Raw genomic sequence first — 12,733 nt, forward strand, 5'->3', positions numbered from 1 at the left:
TTGAGCTTTGTGCATGCAATTTCTATATTATGTTTTAGAAAAATCCAGTAATCATGAATAGAAACAACTGAAAATCCACTGGTCAAAATGTGTGGGAACCCTGATTTACCTGATGACTGAAGTGAGCAGGACAAGCGTGTTGATGGCCTGTGATCTTGCATGTGCGTTTGGTCATGCAACAATTTCACTAATTCTTTTGTAACTTGCTGTAATAAACTCAATAAAACCTTCACAAACTAGAAATAAAATTTAACCGTACTGATTTATTTCCATAAAATACAAGAATGAAATGCATTTAAATTACTTTCTACATTTCAAATCGACCATGATTTCTTTGATCAAGTTTTGAAACCTCTGTACATCAGTCACTGTGACACAGACAGAGATATCTCTGTGCATGAGATGTACATGTATATACAGTACATGTGCAAGCTACGCAAAGCCAAATAAGCAAATGAAAAGCACTACAGCATGCTTCGGTCACAACAATACATCAGTAATCATGAGACTAAAACTTAAAAGCAGCGAATGTGCGTCTTGGGGAGCGGAGAAACATAAAACCAATGTGTTATGGTTTTCCATTCAGGAGTGTTTCATGAAAAGCTCTTTAGCTCTTGTTACAGCCACACAGTCGTTTCAATATTAGCCGGTGGCTGAGTGATGAACTTCTCTAGAGCCCTTGATGGATATTTCACTGTACTTGTGTCGTTTTAGGTCTTGATCAGTGTGGCAAACATCTACCCTGTGCTTTAGCGCAAACACACTATGACCTCTAAACAGTGTTCTTCATCAAAACTGAGGCACTGATATGGGTTAAAGCAACAAGACTCTGAAAACAAGTATAATTTCCCAGGTCCCCCACCTAAAAACTGAAATGAAAGAGAAAATAAAAAAAGTGTGGGAAAATGTAGGCAAATGTAGACTGTGGGAGGGAGGCATGCAGCCATTGGAGGACAAGGCCATGATAGGCGGGGCATGATTTATGATGCAGCAGCTTGTTCCGTGGGCGTTTCGGAGTGAATGGCCATGACCCCCGAGGATTTGAACTTGGGCAGGTGCAGTCCGAACTTGTTCTCCACCCCAGCAAAGGTGGCGGCTGCCAGACGGTAACCACCGACATGTTCAGAACTGACAGGAGGAAGCTCAGAGATCCGGGATTTGGGCATTGGTTCAGAACCAGCAGGGCGACTGGAAGGGGAAGAAAAGAAGTTTTTGCTTTAGCAGATGCTTTTTATGCAAAGAAACTCAAAGTGAGATATTTTTCCAGATAAAGGCTCTGTTTGCTAACTTCCACCACACCACACTGCCACTGAATAAAATGCTTTACCAATGGTGCAGAAACAAAACCCTGCCCTCTATGTTAGTCAACCTGTACACATAGTGATTCACAGGCAGAGAGTCTTTCTGATTGGCTAGTTTTTTGGTCTTTGACTCATTTCCAGAGCCTAGGGCTTTTAAGAGACCAGTGGGATTTCTCAGGACATGCCTGACAAATATGTTGGGGACATTTTAGCACCATTAACAAAACATTTTTTGGGGTTATATTAACTGTAAGCTTTTTATAGTTGCCAGCATACTAATCAAAGATCATTCTATGCATTCTAAGCATAATTACGTAATTAACCCTACCATTCAAAAGTTTACGGTTGGTAAGATATTTTTTTTAATGTTTTTAAAAGAAGTCTCTTCTGCTCACCAAGGCTGCATTTATTTGATCAAAAATACAGTAAGAACAATAATACTGTGAAATATTAATACAATAAATTTGAATACATTTTAAAAATGTAATTTATTCCTGTGATCAAAGCTGAATTTTCAGCATCATTACTCCAGTCTTCAGTGTCACATGATCCTTTAGAAATCATTCTAATATCCTGATTTGCTGCTCATTTGTTTATTATCATCAATGTTGAAAACAGTTGTGCTGCTAAATATTTTAGTGGAAACCATGATACATATTTTCGGTGTTCGGGCTTTGATAAATAGAAAGGACAAAAGAACAGCATTTATTTGAAACAGAAAATCTTTGCTGAATAAAAGTATTTTCTTTCAAAATGAAAAATCTTAATGACCCTAAAATTATGAACTGTAGTGTATATTAACTGTCAGCGTTTTTTTTTTTTTTTTTTTTTGATCATTTTCAAAAAACCTTCATGGCATATTTTGTTGTATGAATATCTGAACATACAATATATCAAAAGAAAGAACAGATCCTCTGCTTTTAAACAAACTGGAGTAGATCGAGCCCATTAACGTTGGCACAATAAATATAGAATTCAAACGTAAGTGTATGTATATCAGCTATAACAACCATGAATGTGGCTTATCCATCAGATTTTATCACATTATCTATCTGTTTTAGAAGCATGATGTCTTCATGCTGTGTGAATCCTCTGGTAAAACACGTTACTTAACATTTCCCACTTTCAGGCAGTACAAAGTGTGCTTAACATGATCAACACTTACTGTCCTCCGAAGTCAACGTAGAACCATCGCTGCAGGAGCTCATATGTCACCAAGGTCACACCGAACTGAGGGGATGAACGGAACACGCGAGCTACAGAGAAGACGGAGAGAGGACCGTGAGTGAATATGGACGTGACTGTAATGAAATCTGTGTGACGTGTTTGTGTGTGTACCTCCGGCTCCCTTCCATAATGCTCGGAAGCCTTCCTCTTTTAAGATCTTCCTGAAGCAGTCGATCACTCCAGAATAAGTCGTCTGACCAGCGCGTGCCGCCACCTGCAGTCGTGTTTTGATGACATCAGCAGGGGTGACAAGCGAAGCAGCGGGTACACCTGTCAATTAAAATCATTCAAACATCTATTAATACATGAAAGAAAATCTCTGAACTTAAAACAGGAAATCTGGTCAGATGCAGTTTCATTTTATCTGAAAAAAAGTCTTGATGAAATATAAGTAGTGGAAGATCTTATCTTCCCTATTGTGATGTAAATGAAAAAAATAAAAAATAAAAATAAAAAATTAGGGCAGGAACTTTGTTTTAGTTTTTTGATTGGATTTTGAGTTGTGGCTGTTGCACTCAAAATTGGAGGAAGATCTGCAGAGGTGGATTAAATGCAGATTAAGCAGATTAAATGATTGGAGAAGTCCTGCTTACATCAGCAGTGAGAAGTCTGTCAGGACTTGATGGAGGCCGAAGGATGATCGAGTTATGAAATTTTGAAAAAAGAAAAAAGGAACATGTACACGGACGAATCGTTCACAATAAGATCAATAAAATGCATTTAAAAAATAGATATTCATCAAAAAAAAAAAAAAAGAAAAAAGAAAAAATGGTTATAAGGGTGCAACCAGTCCTTAACCTGAAACTGAACTGGGCCAGCATCACAAAGTTGAAGTCATGTTCTGACCTGCGATGGCACCAGCGGTTAACAACTGCAAAGGCCCCAGTCTTCCATCCTCATCTGACAGTTGTGTCTTCGTATGAGCATAGACGGGGAAATAGATGGCAGAGAAGGGGATATCACGCAGGAAACAAGCCTTAGCACCCTGTGGAAGAAAACCAGTAAGGTTTATGTGTTATAGTTTATGCTAAGGCATAGCGCCCATGTTCAATTGTATTCTGGATGCAAGCAGTGAGAAGTTACAATGTCAAATTTGCTTGGATAAAAAGACAAAGACAGACACATCCCCCACCTTGTAGAGGCCAAAAAAGCCGAGGTCTCGGACCACATTGAGCGCGCTCACTCTGGGGCCTGTAGTGATCTCGCCAGCAACCTGCAGACGAATCTTAACGATTTCCAGAGGGTTGGTGAAGATAACCTGCGACCCACCAGCCTGAAAAGACAGAGACAGATAGTTCAGCCAGTGAAGTACAACATAACCCAGTTTAACAGTTCTGTGCAGTTTATTATACTCACACATCCACCGGCGAGAATCTCAGCAGCCAAAGGTATCGTATCTTCTTTTGTGGTAAATTTGTCTCTCACAAAGTCATTCACCTGGAAAACAGACACACAGAAACTCATGTAATTGGTTTCACTGTCAGCGGCTCAGAAACTACTTTCTACAGGCAGTTTAATGACACTCACAGTGAGCTTGATGGCTTTCTCAGGAGCCACTCCAATGAGCTGTGGTAGAAGACCTGTAGGGGAAACACACAAACAGAAGAGTAGGACAAAGAAAGCGAGATAAATGTTAAGAAACATGCAGACAAACACTCTATATGGTTTTTCTGAAACAGGGATGTCAACATAACACAAATCCAACCTCTATAAAAGCCAAAGAATCCCTCGTATCGCAGGACTTTCTTGGCGCAGTCAAAGCTGTTCTTGTACATGAGCTCTCCTACAAAGGATCCAGTGGAGCGCTGGTTCTGCATGCGGGTCTTGACCAGGTCTATGGGGTACACAGCTGTGGCACCAGTGGCTATAAACATACACACAGGTTAGATTGCATACGTGCAAACGATATATACCCTCCATTTAAACCAGCAAAACCTGTGCATTTGAAGAGGCCATTGACAACTGTTTTCTTGCTCTTTTGAAATAAAAGTACAAATGCATTACTAGGGGTGTAATGATACATCGTTATATCCAGATATTGTGACATAAAAATGTGACTATATGTATCGTTGATGTAAACGATATAATACGCAATATAGAGTTAGTTTTATCCAAGGCTCAGCTTACTATATTTATAAGGTATAATTCACCCAAAAATGTAAATTGTCATGTACTCACCCTTACCTCATTTCAAACCTTTGTTCAACTTCTAAACACAAATGAAGATATTTTTTTTTTATAAAACCTGAGAGATTTGACACTCCATTTAAAGTCCATTCCTCTAAAACTTAAAAGATCCCAAAAATGTCATAAAGGCATTGTAAAATTAATCAATCAATAATGTATAATAATACAATAGGGGTATATTTTGTGGGTCCTGATAATAATATTATTATTTTATTGTTTAAATAATAATAAAATAACCTCTCCTCTTTATTTTGGCATAAAATATCTCGATTGTATCATATCGTGAGTTCACTATCGTGATTTGTATCGAATTGTGACACAAGTGTCTAGCTACACCACTATACACTACCATTCAAACATTTATTGTGGGTAAGATTTAGTTTTTTTTGAAAGAAGTCTCTTATGCTCTTATTGACCCCAAACCTTTGCCTGATAGTGTGCTATGAAACATGACTCTTTTAAAAACCCAATGAAATTGGACTTCATACTCATAAAAATGGACAATTAACTTGAAATGCACTTTTAAAATTTACAGTGCAACTCTTCTACGAAAACGGACAAAAAAAAAAAAAAAAAACCATCTTGTATGCTGGCTGGCATATCCAAATATTTGGCCAATAAAAAGCTTTCTAGAAAGGCAATGTCCCTTCTCCTAATACCACCTGCCTCTGACTAGCAACTGAAAGTAGCAAATCATGGTTTATGGCTTTGATGTGAACTAAAATACGGAATGATCCCTTAATGTCCTTCTCACAACTTTCTTTGTCATAAGAAAATACATAACACAGAATGTAAAAATGCCCTCAATCCATTTCGTGGGATCCTTTAACTAATACGAGAAATAAGCAGATGGCGTAAACTCTTACCTCCAGCGATGGAGCCCAGAGTAAACCTGTATGCTGACTCTGCTGCTTGCAGCCACACAGACCGAGATACATCCCCATGTGAATGCTGCACACAGAGAAAAACAGCATGTGAGTTTTAAAACTAAATGCACCATGTTTTGGGGCCAGTCTGTATTTCAGAAATATGTCAGCAGCCTGAATAAGTTTAAACCAGGTTTTTACGTTTTCTGAAGAAATTGAGAGTGGTGTCAAATCCTTAACCCAAAGTAAAAAGATGTTTTGTACCATAATTAGTTGTGTTTGCCAAGGCAAGCTCACTGATAACACTAGAATTTTCTCAGCAATATATATATGCACATTTAAATGACCCCTAATAGACTCTTATCTGATTGTTTATACAGATAAACCCACCTGTCTCTGCACCTCAGCCAGATTATATGGCAGCGCTCCTTCCTCCAGTGGCGCTATCCTCTCGATATCAGCCAGGTTTAATCGTCTACACATCATAACATACATAAACACCCGATCAGCTGATAGTAGGCAGGACACAGAACGCATGGTAGGCAGTAGAATTTTTGTTTCGATGATCCAGTTTAGACATTCTACTAACTTTAAGTAACTTTGCAACTACATGTCAACTAACTATCATTAGAGTATTAGTAGACTGTCTGCTTAATATCTGCTAACACACTATTTTGCAAAACCGATTTCACATTTTTTCAGTTTAACACGTTAAAAATATTTAACGCAATTAACACAGTATCCGTTTTTCTGCGTTATATGATCAGGCTCTTATTCATGCAAATGCTTTTAAACCATTCAAGTGCGACAAGACAAAAGAGAGTGCGCTGTCTGTGAATGTCCTACCTATGACACACACACACACAACGCGCGCCAGTATTGAGTTCTCTTCCGCACTTGAACGAACCATAACACACAAATTATGCCAAAATGTCCGTTTTGTTGAGTGTCCTCATAAGAGCAGCCTTAAATGAGTTAAATTAAGTCTTAAATGTACGTAAAGATTTGTGAGAAAATGGGACGCGTGTCAAATCCGCGCCGTGTGCAGCAGCGGCAGATCTTAGTGTCAATTTTAATCAAAGAACAAAGGTAAGAGAGAGAATTACTTGCTGCTCTTGACTGAAGAACTTAAACCTTCTGTTCCTTATTTATTTGGTTCCAGTTTGATTTTCAGTTTTTTGTTGGGTAAGTTAGCCTATTTGTTATTTTATATTAGGCCTAGCATGGTGTATTCTTATTCGTTTTGTTAATAAACATTCAATGTTTAATATAAGTGAGTTTGTTGTTGTACTGTTTTGTTGTTGTGTTTTTCAGTAAGAATAATAACCCACCATTCAAACAATTGACACTAATTTGAAAGTGAAAGTAAAATGTACACGGCCGCACTGGCATTCATAAGCGATTTAAAAAACAAAAACAAAAAAAAGAGGTGGAGGCCCCGCCTCCCGGTGACACCGGTATTACTGGTGTTGTCACATGTCGATTAACCGGTGGGAAAATTTTGCAACTACATGTCAACTTATTCTACTAACTCGAACTGTAACCTAACAGTCTACTAATACTCTAATGAGAGTTATTTGACAAAAGCTGCATTTTCATAGAAGTTACATAGGAGTTGTACAAATTAAATAAAACCAAACAAAAGAAAATAGAAAAATACAATAAATTAAATTAATAAATTCTAAAGCGTTTTCTGGAAGGACCTTGTTGAACAAGTCTTTAAGAGATCTTGCTAAATATATCGTCATCTACTTGCATTAAAAGCAGAGATGTCCAATAAGGTATGTTTAATAGAAAGGGGGGTCTTGCAGAACACCTGATCAGCTGATAATGCTGCTTAATGTACATGTGGATGAACTGGTTTTAAAAAAGGAAAGTACCCTGTTTGGGAGTGCAGCCCTGAGAGCTGGAACAGGATGTCAATTTCCATAGGGGTAATCTGACCGAACTTATTTGCAGCATGAACAAACTCCTCTATAGATGGAGAGAAGAAAGAAAACGTTAGACAATTCTGCAAAATAAACAACTTTATTCTCATATGCAGATTAACAGAAACTGAGATTATTACTGACAGCACGCACCTTTAGTGACAAGCGTATCCTTGCGAGTTCCAGCGAGAGTGCTGTAGATTTTACGGATCAGTTCCATGTTGTTCAGGAGAGAGTTGAAGGCATTAAAGTAAGAGAAGCTCACCATGTGAGAGGTGCCGCCCCCTGCTGCCTAGGAGACACACATATAAACCTTTTACAACAAACTCCATCTCAGCATATCAAAAAGATTTTATTGCACACTTACAGACACAAGGTTTTCCTCCACAAAAGGTGTGAGCATGTGGTGTCTGATGGTGGACATGATGTCACTGAAATCCAAGGATGAAATCATGCCACTCTTGACCTTGTCTTTCTGTGCGAACGCCTGTCGTGCGTGCTCCAGCTGCAGCTCCTATGACAACACAAGCACAGAAATCAGAAATTCGGTTTTGGGTAAGGAATAAACTTGTATAAAAATTTTGCCAAACCAAAAGGTCAAACCAAAAGGTCAAGGGCCAGTCAACCCCTGCTGGTAAAGAATGTAACTACACAATCCTGGGGGCATTATTATATTATTAAAAAATATATATCATAATATTAAAATTATTAATATTATGTTACAATATAATTTTTTATTAAATATAATTATATATTTAAAATATTATATAAAAACAATAAAAATTTAATATGACATCGCCATAATTTTGAGGGGTGGAACTGTGTGGTGTGGTACCTGCAGGAATTGGGTGAACTCCAGGTAACTGAGGCGTTTGTTTCTGTTATTGCCGAAATGCAAGCGGATGAACTCACAGTCCCAGTTGAAGGGGATGTGGTGGTGAACCGTCGTCTGGCTGAAGATATCACGCACGTTCTCTGTAAACACACGGACATGGACAGATTTACACTCCTGCAACACATTCCAGGCCTTGCAACATTACTGACAGTGTTGTACAGCTTGTTTGTTTAGCATAGCTATATTATGATCAGCTGACTCTGTAAAAGGGAATAAAACACTACAGCTCTGTTCAAAAACACTGGGCACATAGGCAGCATTAAATGAATTCTCATTAGTGAATTAGGAGGAAACTCCATGCACCACACAAATACTTGACTGTTTTGATATTAATGGAGTTCGACATTAGAATGTAAAAATACATAGGCTGTTTCTCAATTCCAAGAACGCAGAGAACGGACGTGCGTTCTCGCGGAGTCCGGTCTTGCCAGGCGACCTTGAAAGAACGAACTTGGAAGGACGCGTGGACACAGAACGCATCATTTGAGAATTGAGATGTGCTGCGCTCTTGTTGCTCAACGACCGTCCCAGCATCTTATAAGTGGCTAATGAACAATAAATACAACATAACATCACAAACAAATGTCATAACCTATTAAAAGATTTCTTTCATATTATTATAGACATTGTTTTCATATAATTTTATATCTTTTTATTTCAGTGCGTGTATTTATGAAAATGAGTAGCCTTTGTGTTACATGCTTTGTCAATGTTAAGATTCTTTTTTTATATGCCAATAAAAATACTGCAGGCTTTGTTCGGGTTATCACTTTATTAAAATTAAGCAAAACAAACGGACAAATGTTTACTTTCACAAGCCGTCATGTATTTGTGAGCTTGTAGCGGGAATCTCATAAGTGAGAACGAGAACTTTAAAGCTTGCAGGCTTTTGTATGTTGACCGCCTGCAGCGTCTTCTGTGATTTTTAACGGTTCGATTCTCTCAAGTCTGCATTCAATGCATCCTCAGTATCAAGAACACATCCGGGTACTTTCATGCGTCCTCTGTTCTTGTGTTCTTGAGTACTGGCATTGAACTTCAGCGGTTGATGATGACGTAGAGCAAGAACACAGGACGCAAGATCGCTTAAGAAAGCATATTAAGAAACAGCCATAGTACACACAAACATGGTGTACAGTAGTCCATTTTAAATAAGACTGAACACTTATATACAAACAATACTGTTCTCACCGAAGGATACATCTCCAGTGCCCGTCTTGTCAAAAAGCTGGAAGGCCACGATGAAGAGGGCATCAGGCACACACAGCACTGACTCAAAGGCCAGAAACTCTTGGTATGAGATCAGCCTGAATAAAAAGACAGAAGAATCATTTAAAAAAAAAAAAAAAAAAAAAAATATCTCTCTCACACAAAACACATTAAGACGTTTTTAATTCTATTAAACTCAACACTAGTTGGATCGCTTGCAACTACATGTGTACAAAACAGAATTTTCTAAATTATGCCATGTACACTACTTTTTCTTCTTTTTTAAAGAATACTTTTATTCAGCAAAGAAACATTAAATTCAAAAGTGACAGTAAAGACATTTATTATAACGTTACAAAAAAAATTCTATTTAAAATAAATGCTGTTCTTTTGAACTTTCTATTCTATATCACAATTTCCACAAAAATATGAAGCAGCACAACTGAAGGACCATATGACACTTAAGACTGGAGTAATGATCACAGGAATAAATTACATTTAATAATATTTTCAAATAGAAAACCGTTCTTTTAAATTGTACTATAATTGTGATCAAATAAATGCAACCTTGCTCTTTCAAAAACATTAAAAAACAAAAAGTGCAATACAGAATTTTCAAAATTATGCCATAAGCACCTGGCTGCTACTAAAGTGGGTGAATTTCTAGATCTGAGCTGATCTGAAGGTACAGGCTTTATATCAAACCATAAATAATTAGAATACAGAAAAAGTACAGAGACAGGAAACATGATGTTCATCTCACCCATCTTTTGTGGTGTCCGCCACACCGGCGAGCAGCTGCACAGTTTTAGGGTTGTAGTGGAGCTGCGTGTGGAGGCCCAAATACCTCTGCACAAAATCAGTGGGTGTCATGTACCGCTCTCCATCCTTATCCGCCACACTGGCATACTGAGGGAAAATAAAGAAAAAACCCACACAGTTACAGCATTTGTGTTGGATATGAAGCATAATTAAACATGTGTGATGGTATTTTTGGCACATCAAAAACATGGTTAAAAAAAACAACAACAACAACAACAACAACAACAAAAAAGTCATGTACCATTATAAATATATTTTAAGAGTTTTATTATGCATGCCCCCAGTGTTAAGAAAAATAAAACTGTAGTTGGTCATGTAAAATATCATTGGCCTCTTTCAAACAACTGTTTTGGCAACATGCAAGCTGCAAACTTACTTATCAAGTACAAACATCCGCCTACTGGGAAAACTAGGCAAAGGTGACATCATATTCATGAGCCAAGCGAGTTGTGTATTTTCCCAGTTTTGTAAAAAAAAAAAAAAAAAAAATCTGGACACAAAATGCTGAAGGGAGATGCCCTCTGACCTTAGGAAGACCTGACATTCATGTCTTCCTTCCATCTTACATGCTTGAGTCCTATTAATAGAGCCACATCGCACACAAGTCACTGTGTTACCAGACACCAAAGCTGCCCAACACGGCCCAAGAAACAACTACTCTCGGCTGACAGACGCACAAGATCTTAACGGCGGAAGTGATCACAAATCACTACATGAACATAAGAGCCCTGGAGGATATTTAAAGCCAGAGAGCTATTTACCCACAATCACACACAGGTGTCTAGACGTTCCTTCCTGCGCATGCAAGTCTCTCTTTGTGTTGCTTTTGGAAAAAGGAGACGGCTCCAATCGGTCATGATGTGCATGCTGAAGTGAACCTGACATTCTTAAGCATCCTAAACTTACCGACAACAGCGTGACAATTAAAGTGCAGCGTGACTAAGGAAATAAAGCTGTAATGACAGACCAAAGTCATGACACTAACTACTTTACAGCTGGTTCAAAGCTGCTCAATTTACTACAGCGTAAAGGAGGAAACAAACCAAAACCCAAATACAACTTTTAAAGGAAGGATTTCTGCTGTATAATCTTACCTTTAGAAAGATGACCTTCAGCTCGTTAGGGTCGGCCCTTTTGGTTGACTGCACCTGCAAAACGAAAACAACACAACAATAAGGCTGAATGACAATATAGAGACAGAATGTGAATCTAAAGAGCTATTATCCATAATTATAATCACAAAAGCACCACCTATCTAGTGAAATGCATTGTATGTTTTGACCTAACAGATCTATCTGTATCTATGACAAAACTCGGTGTTTTTCAGTCCCAGAATGACAAGGTTTTATTGAGAGAACGGTCAAAACTACATTTACTCCCAAATCTTCTCGTAAATATCAAATGCTACACGCGGTTTAAGGGCATATTCAATATCACTGGGACTTTCCGGCTCATAAATATTGCACAGAATACATCTACAACTAAACCAAGTTTTTTAAAAAGCACATAACCAAAAATAAACCAACCACTAATTAACCAACACAAACACATATAAAGCCACAGAGTCCCTGAAGAATAAAACGAGCCCAATTTCGCCCACACTACATGATCCTTACACGCCTGACTTGACTTTATAAACAAAAGCTAATCTCTAACAACACAAAAGGCTGTTAAAGAGCTGATTAATGCTTTTTAACACACATTTCTGATATTTTTTATGGTTTTATGATCCTCACAGACACTGAATTCAGTCAAAGTCTCAGCGCGAGCGTTGTGATAAGCTCAGTGATGCTCGCGCCGGTCAGTTAAAAACGTTTATCACACTATCTACTGATCTAATTTCTATATCTATTAGCCTTTCTCCCACATATAATCACCAACTACAATTAAGAGTTGACAGCTAAAAATTAGAAACATTATTTTTCAGTCAAATACTGTATCGCTGGAGTCACCTTGGCCGCCATGCTGCTGTCTGACGTCACGTGTGGTCGTTTGGGTTCGCGCAGGCGCGTGGCCGATGACAGAGCGTGTGTGAAAAAAAAACCCAAAGGAGGTGCGCGCGCACCTGTGATATCACGCCTCACAAGGTTCAGCCGGATACGGATATTTCCAAGCAGCCATTGAAATTTATTTTGAATCTATAAAAATATTCTATTTAATTTGTTTTTATGTAGTTAGTATTGTATTTTTATATGGATTTATGTTGTTTGTTAGAAACTACTTAATTGTTTTGCATTTTTGTAAAAAACAGAATCCCTTACAATTTTCAAGAAACACCTAAATACTTTAATTATGGCC

At 37.9% G+C, this 12,733-nt stretch overlaps 1 protein-coding gene across 1 annotated transcript; it reads right to left on the reverse strand.

Moving 5' to 3' along the window:
- Nucleotides 1-243: 243 nt before the first annotated feature.
- On the reverse strand, nucleotides 244-12,497 carry slc25a12 (solute carrier family 25 member 12). Its single transcript, XM_051897029.1, has 18 exons — nucleotides 12,388-12,497; nucleotides 11,530-11,583; nucleotides 10,377-10,522; nucleotides 9,596-9,711; nucleotides 8,345-8,484; nucleotides 7,877-8,023; nucleotides 7,663-7,801; nucleotides 7,462-7,555; nucleotides 5,972-6,056; nucleotides 5,582-5,666; nucleotides 4,234-4,392; nucleotides 4,056-4,108; nucleotides 3,885-3,965; nucleotides 3,661-3,801; nucleotides 3,375-3,513; nucleotides 2,640-2,798; nucleotides 2,467-2,557; nucleotides 244-1,188 (listed from the first exon to the last, which is right to left on the reverse strand). The coding sequence occupies exons 1-18, from the start codon at nucleotides 12,397-12,399 to the stop codon at nucleotides 981-983; spliced, it is 2,049 nt and encodes a 682-aa protein (XP_051752989.1). The 5' UTR covers nucleotides 12,400-12,497; the 3' UTR covers nucleotides 244-980.
- Nucleotides 12,498-12,733: the final 236 nt, after the last annotated feature.

The sequence above is a fragment of the Ctenopharyngodon idella genome, chromosome 6 (genome assembly GCF_019924925.1).
Source record: "Ctenopharyngodon idella isolate HZGC_01 chromosome 6, HZGC01, whole genome shotgun sequence".
NCBI lineage: Eukaryota > Metazoa > Chordata > Actinopteri > Cypriniformes > Xenocyprididae > Ctenopharyngodon > Ctenopharyngodon idella.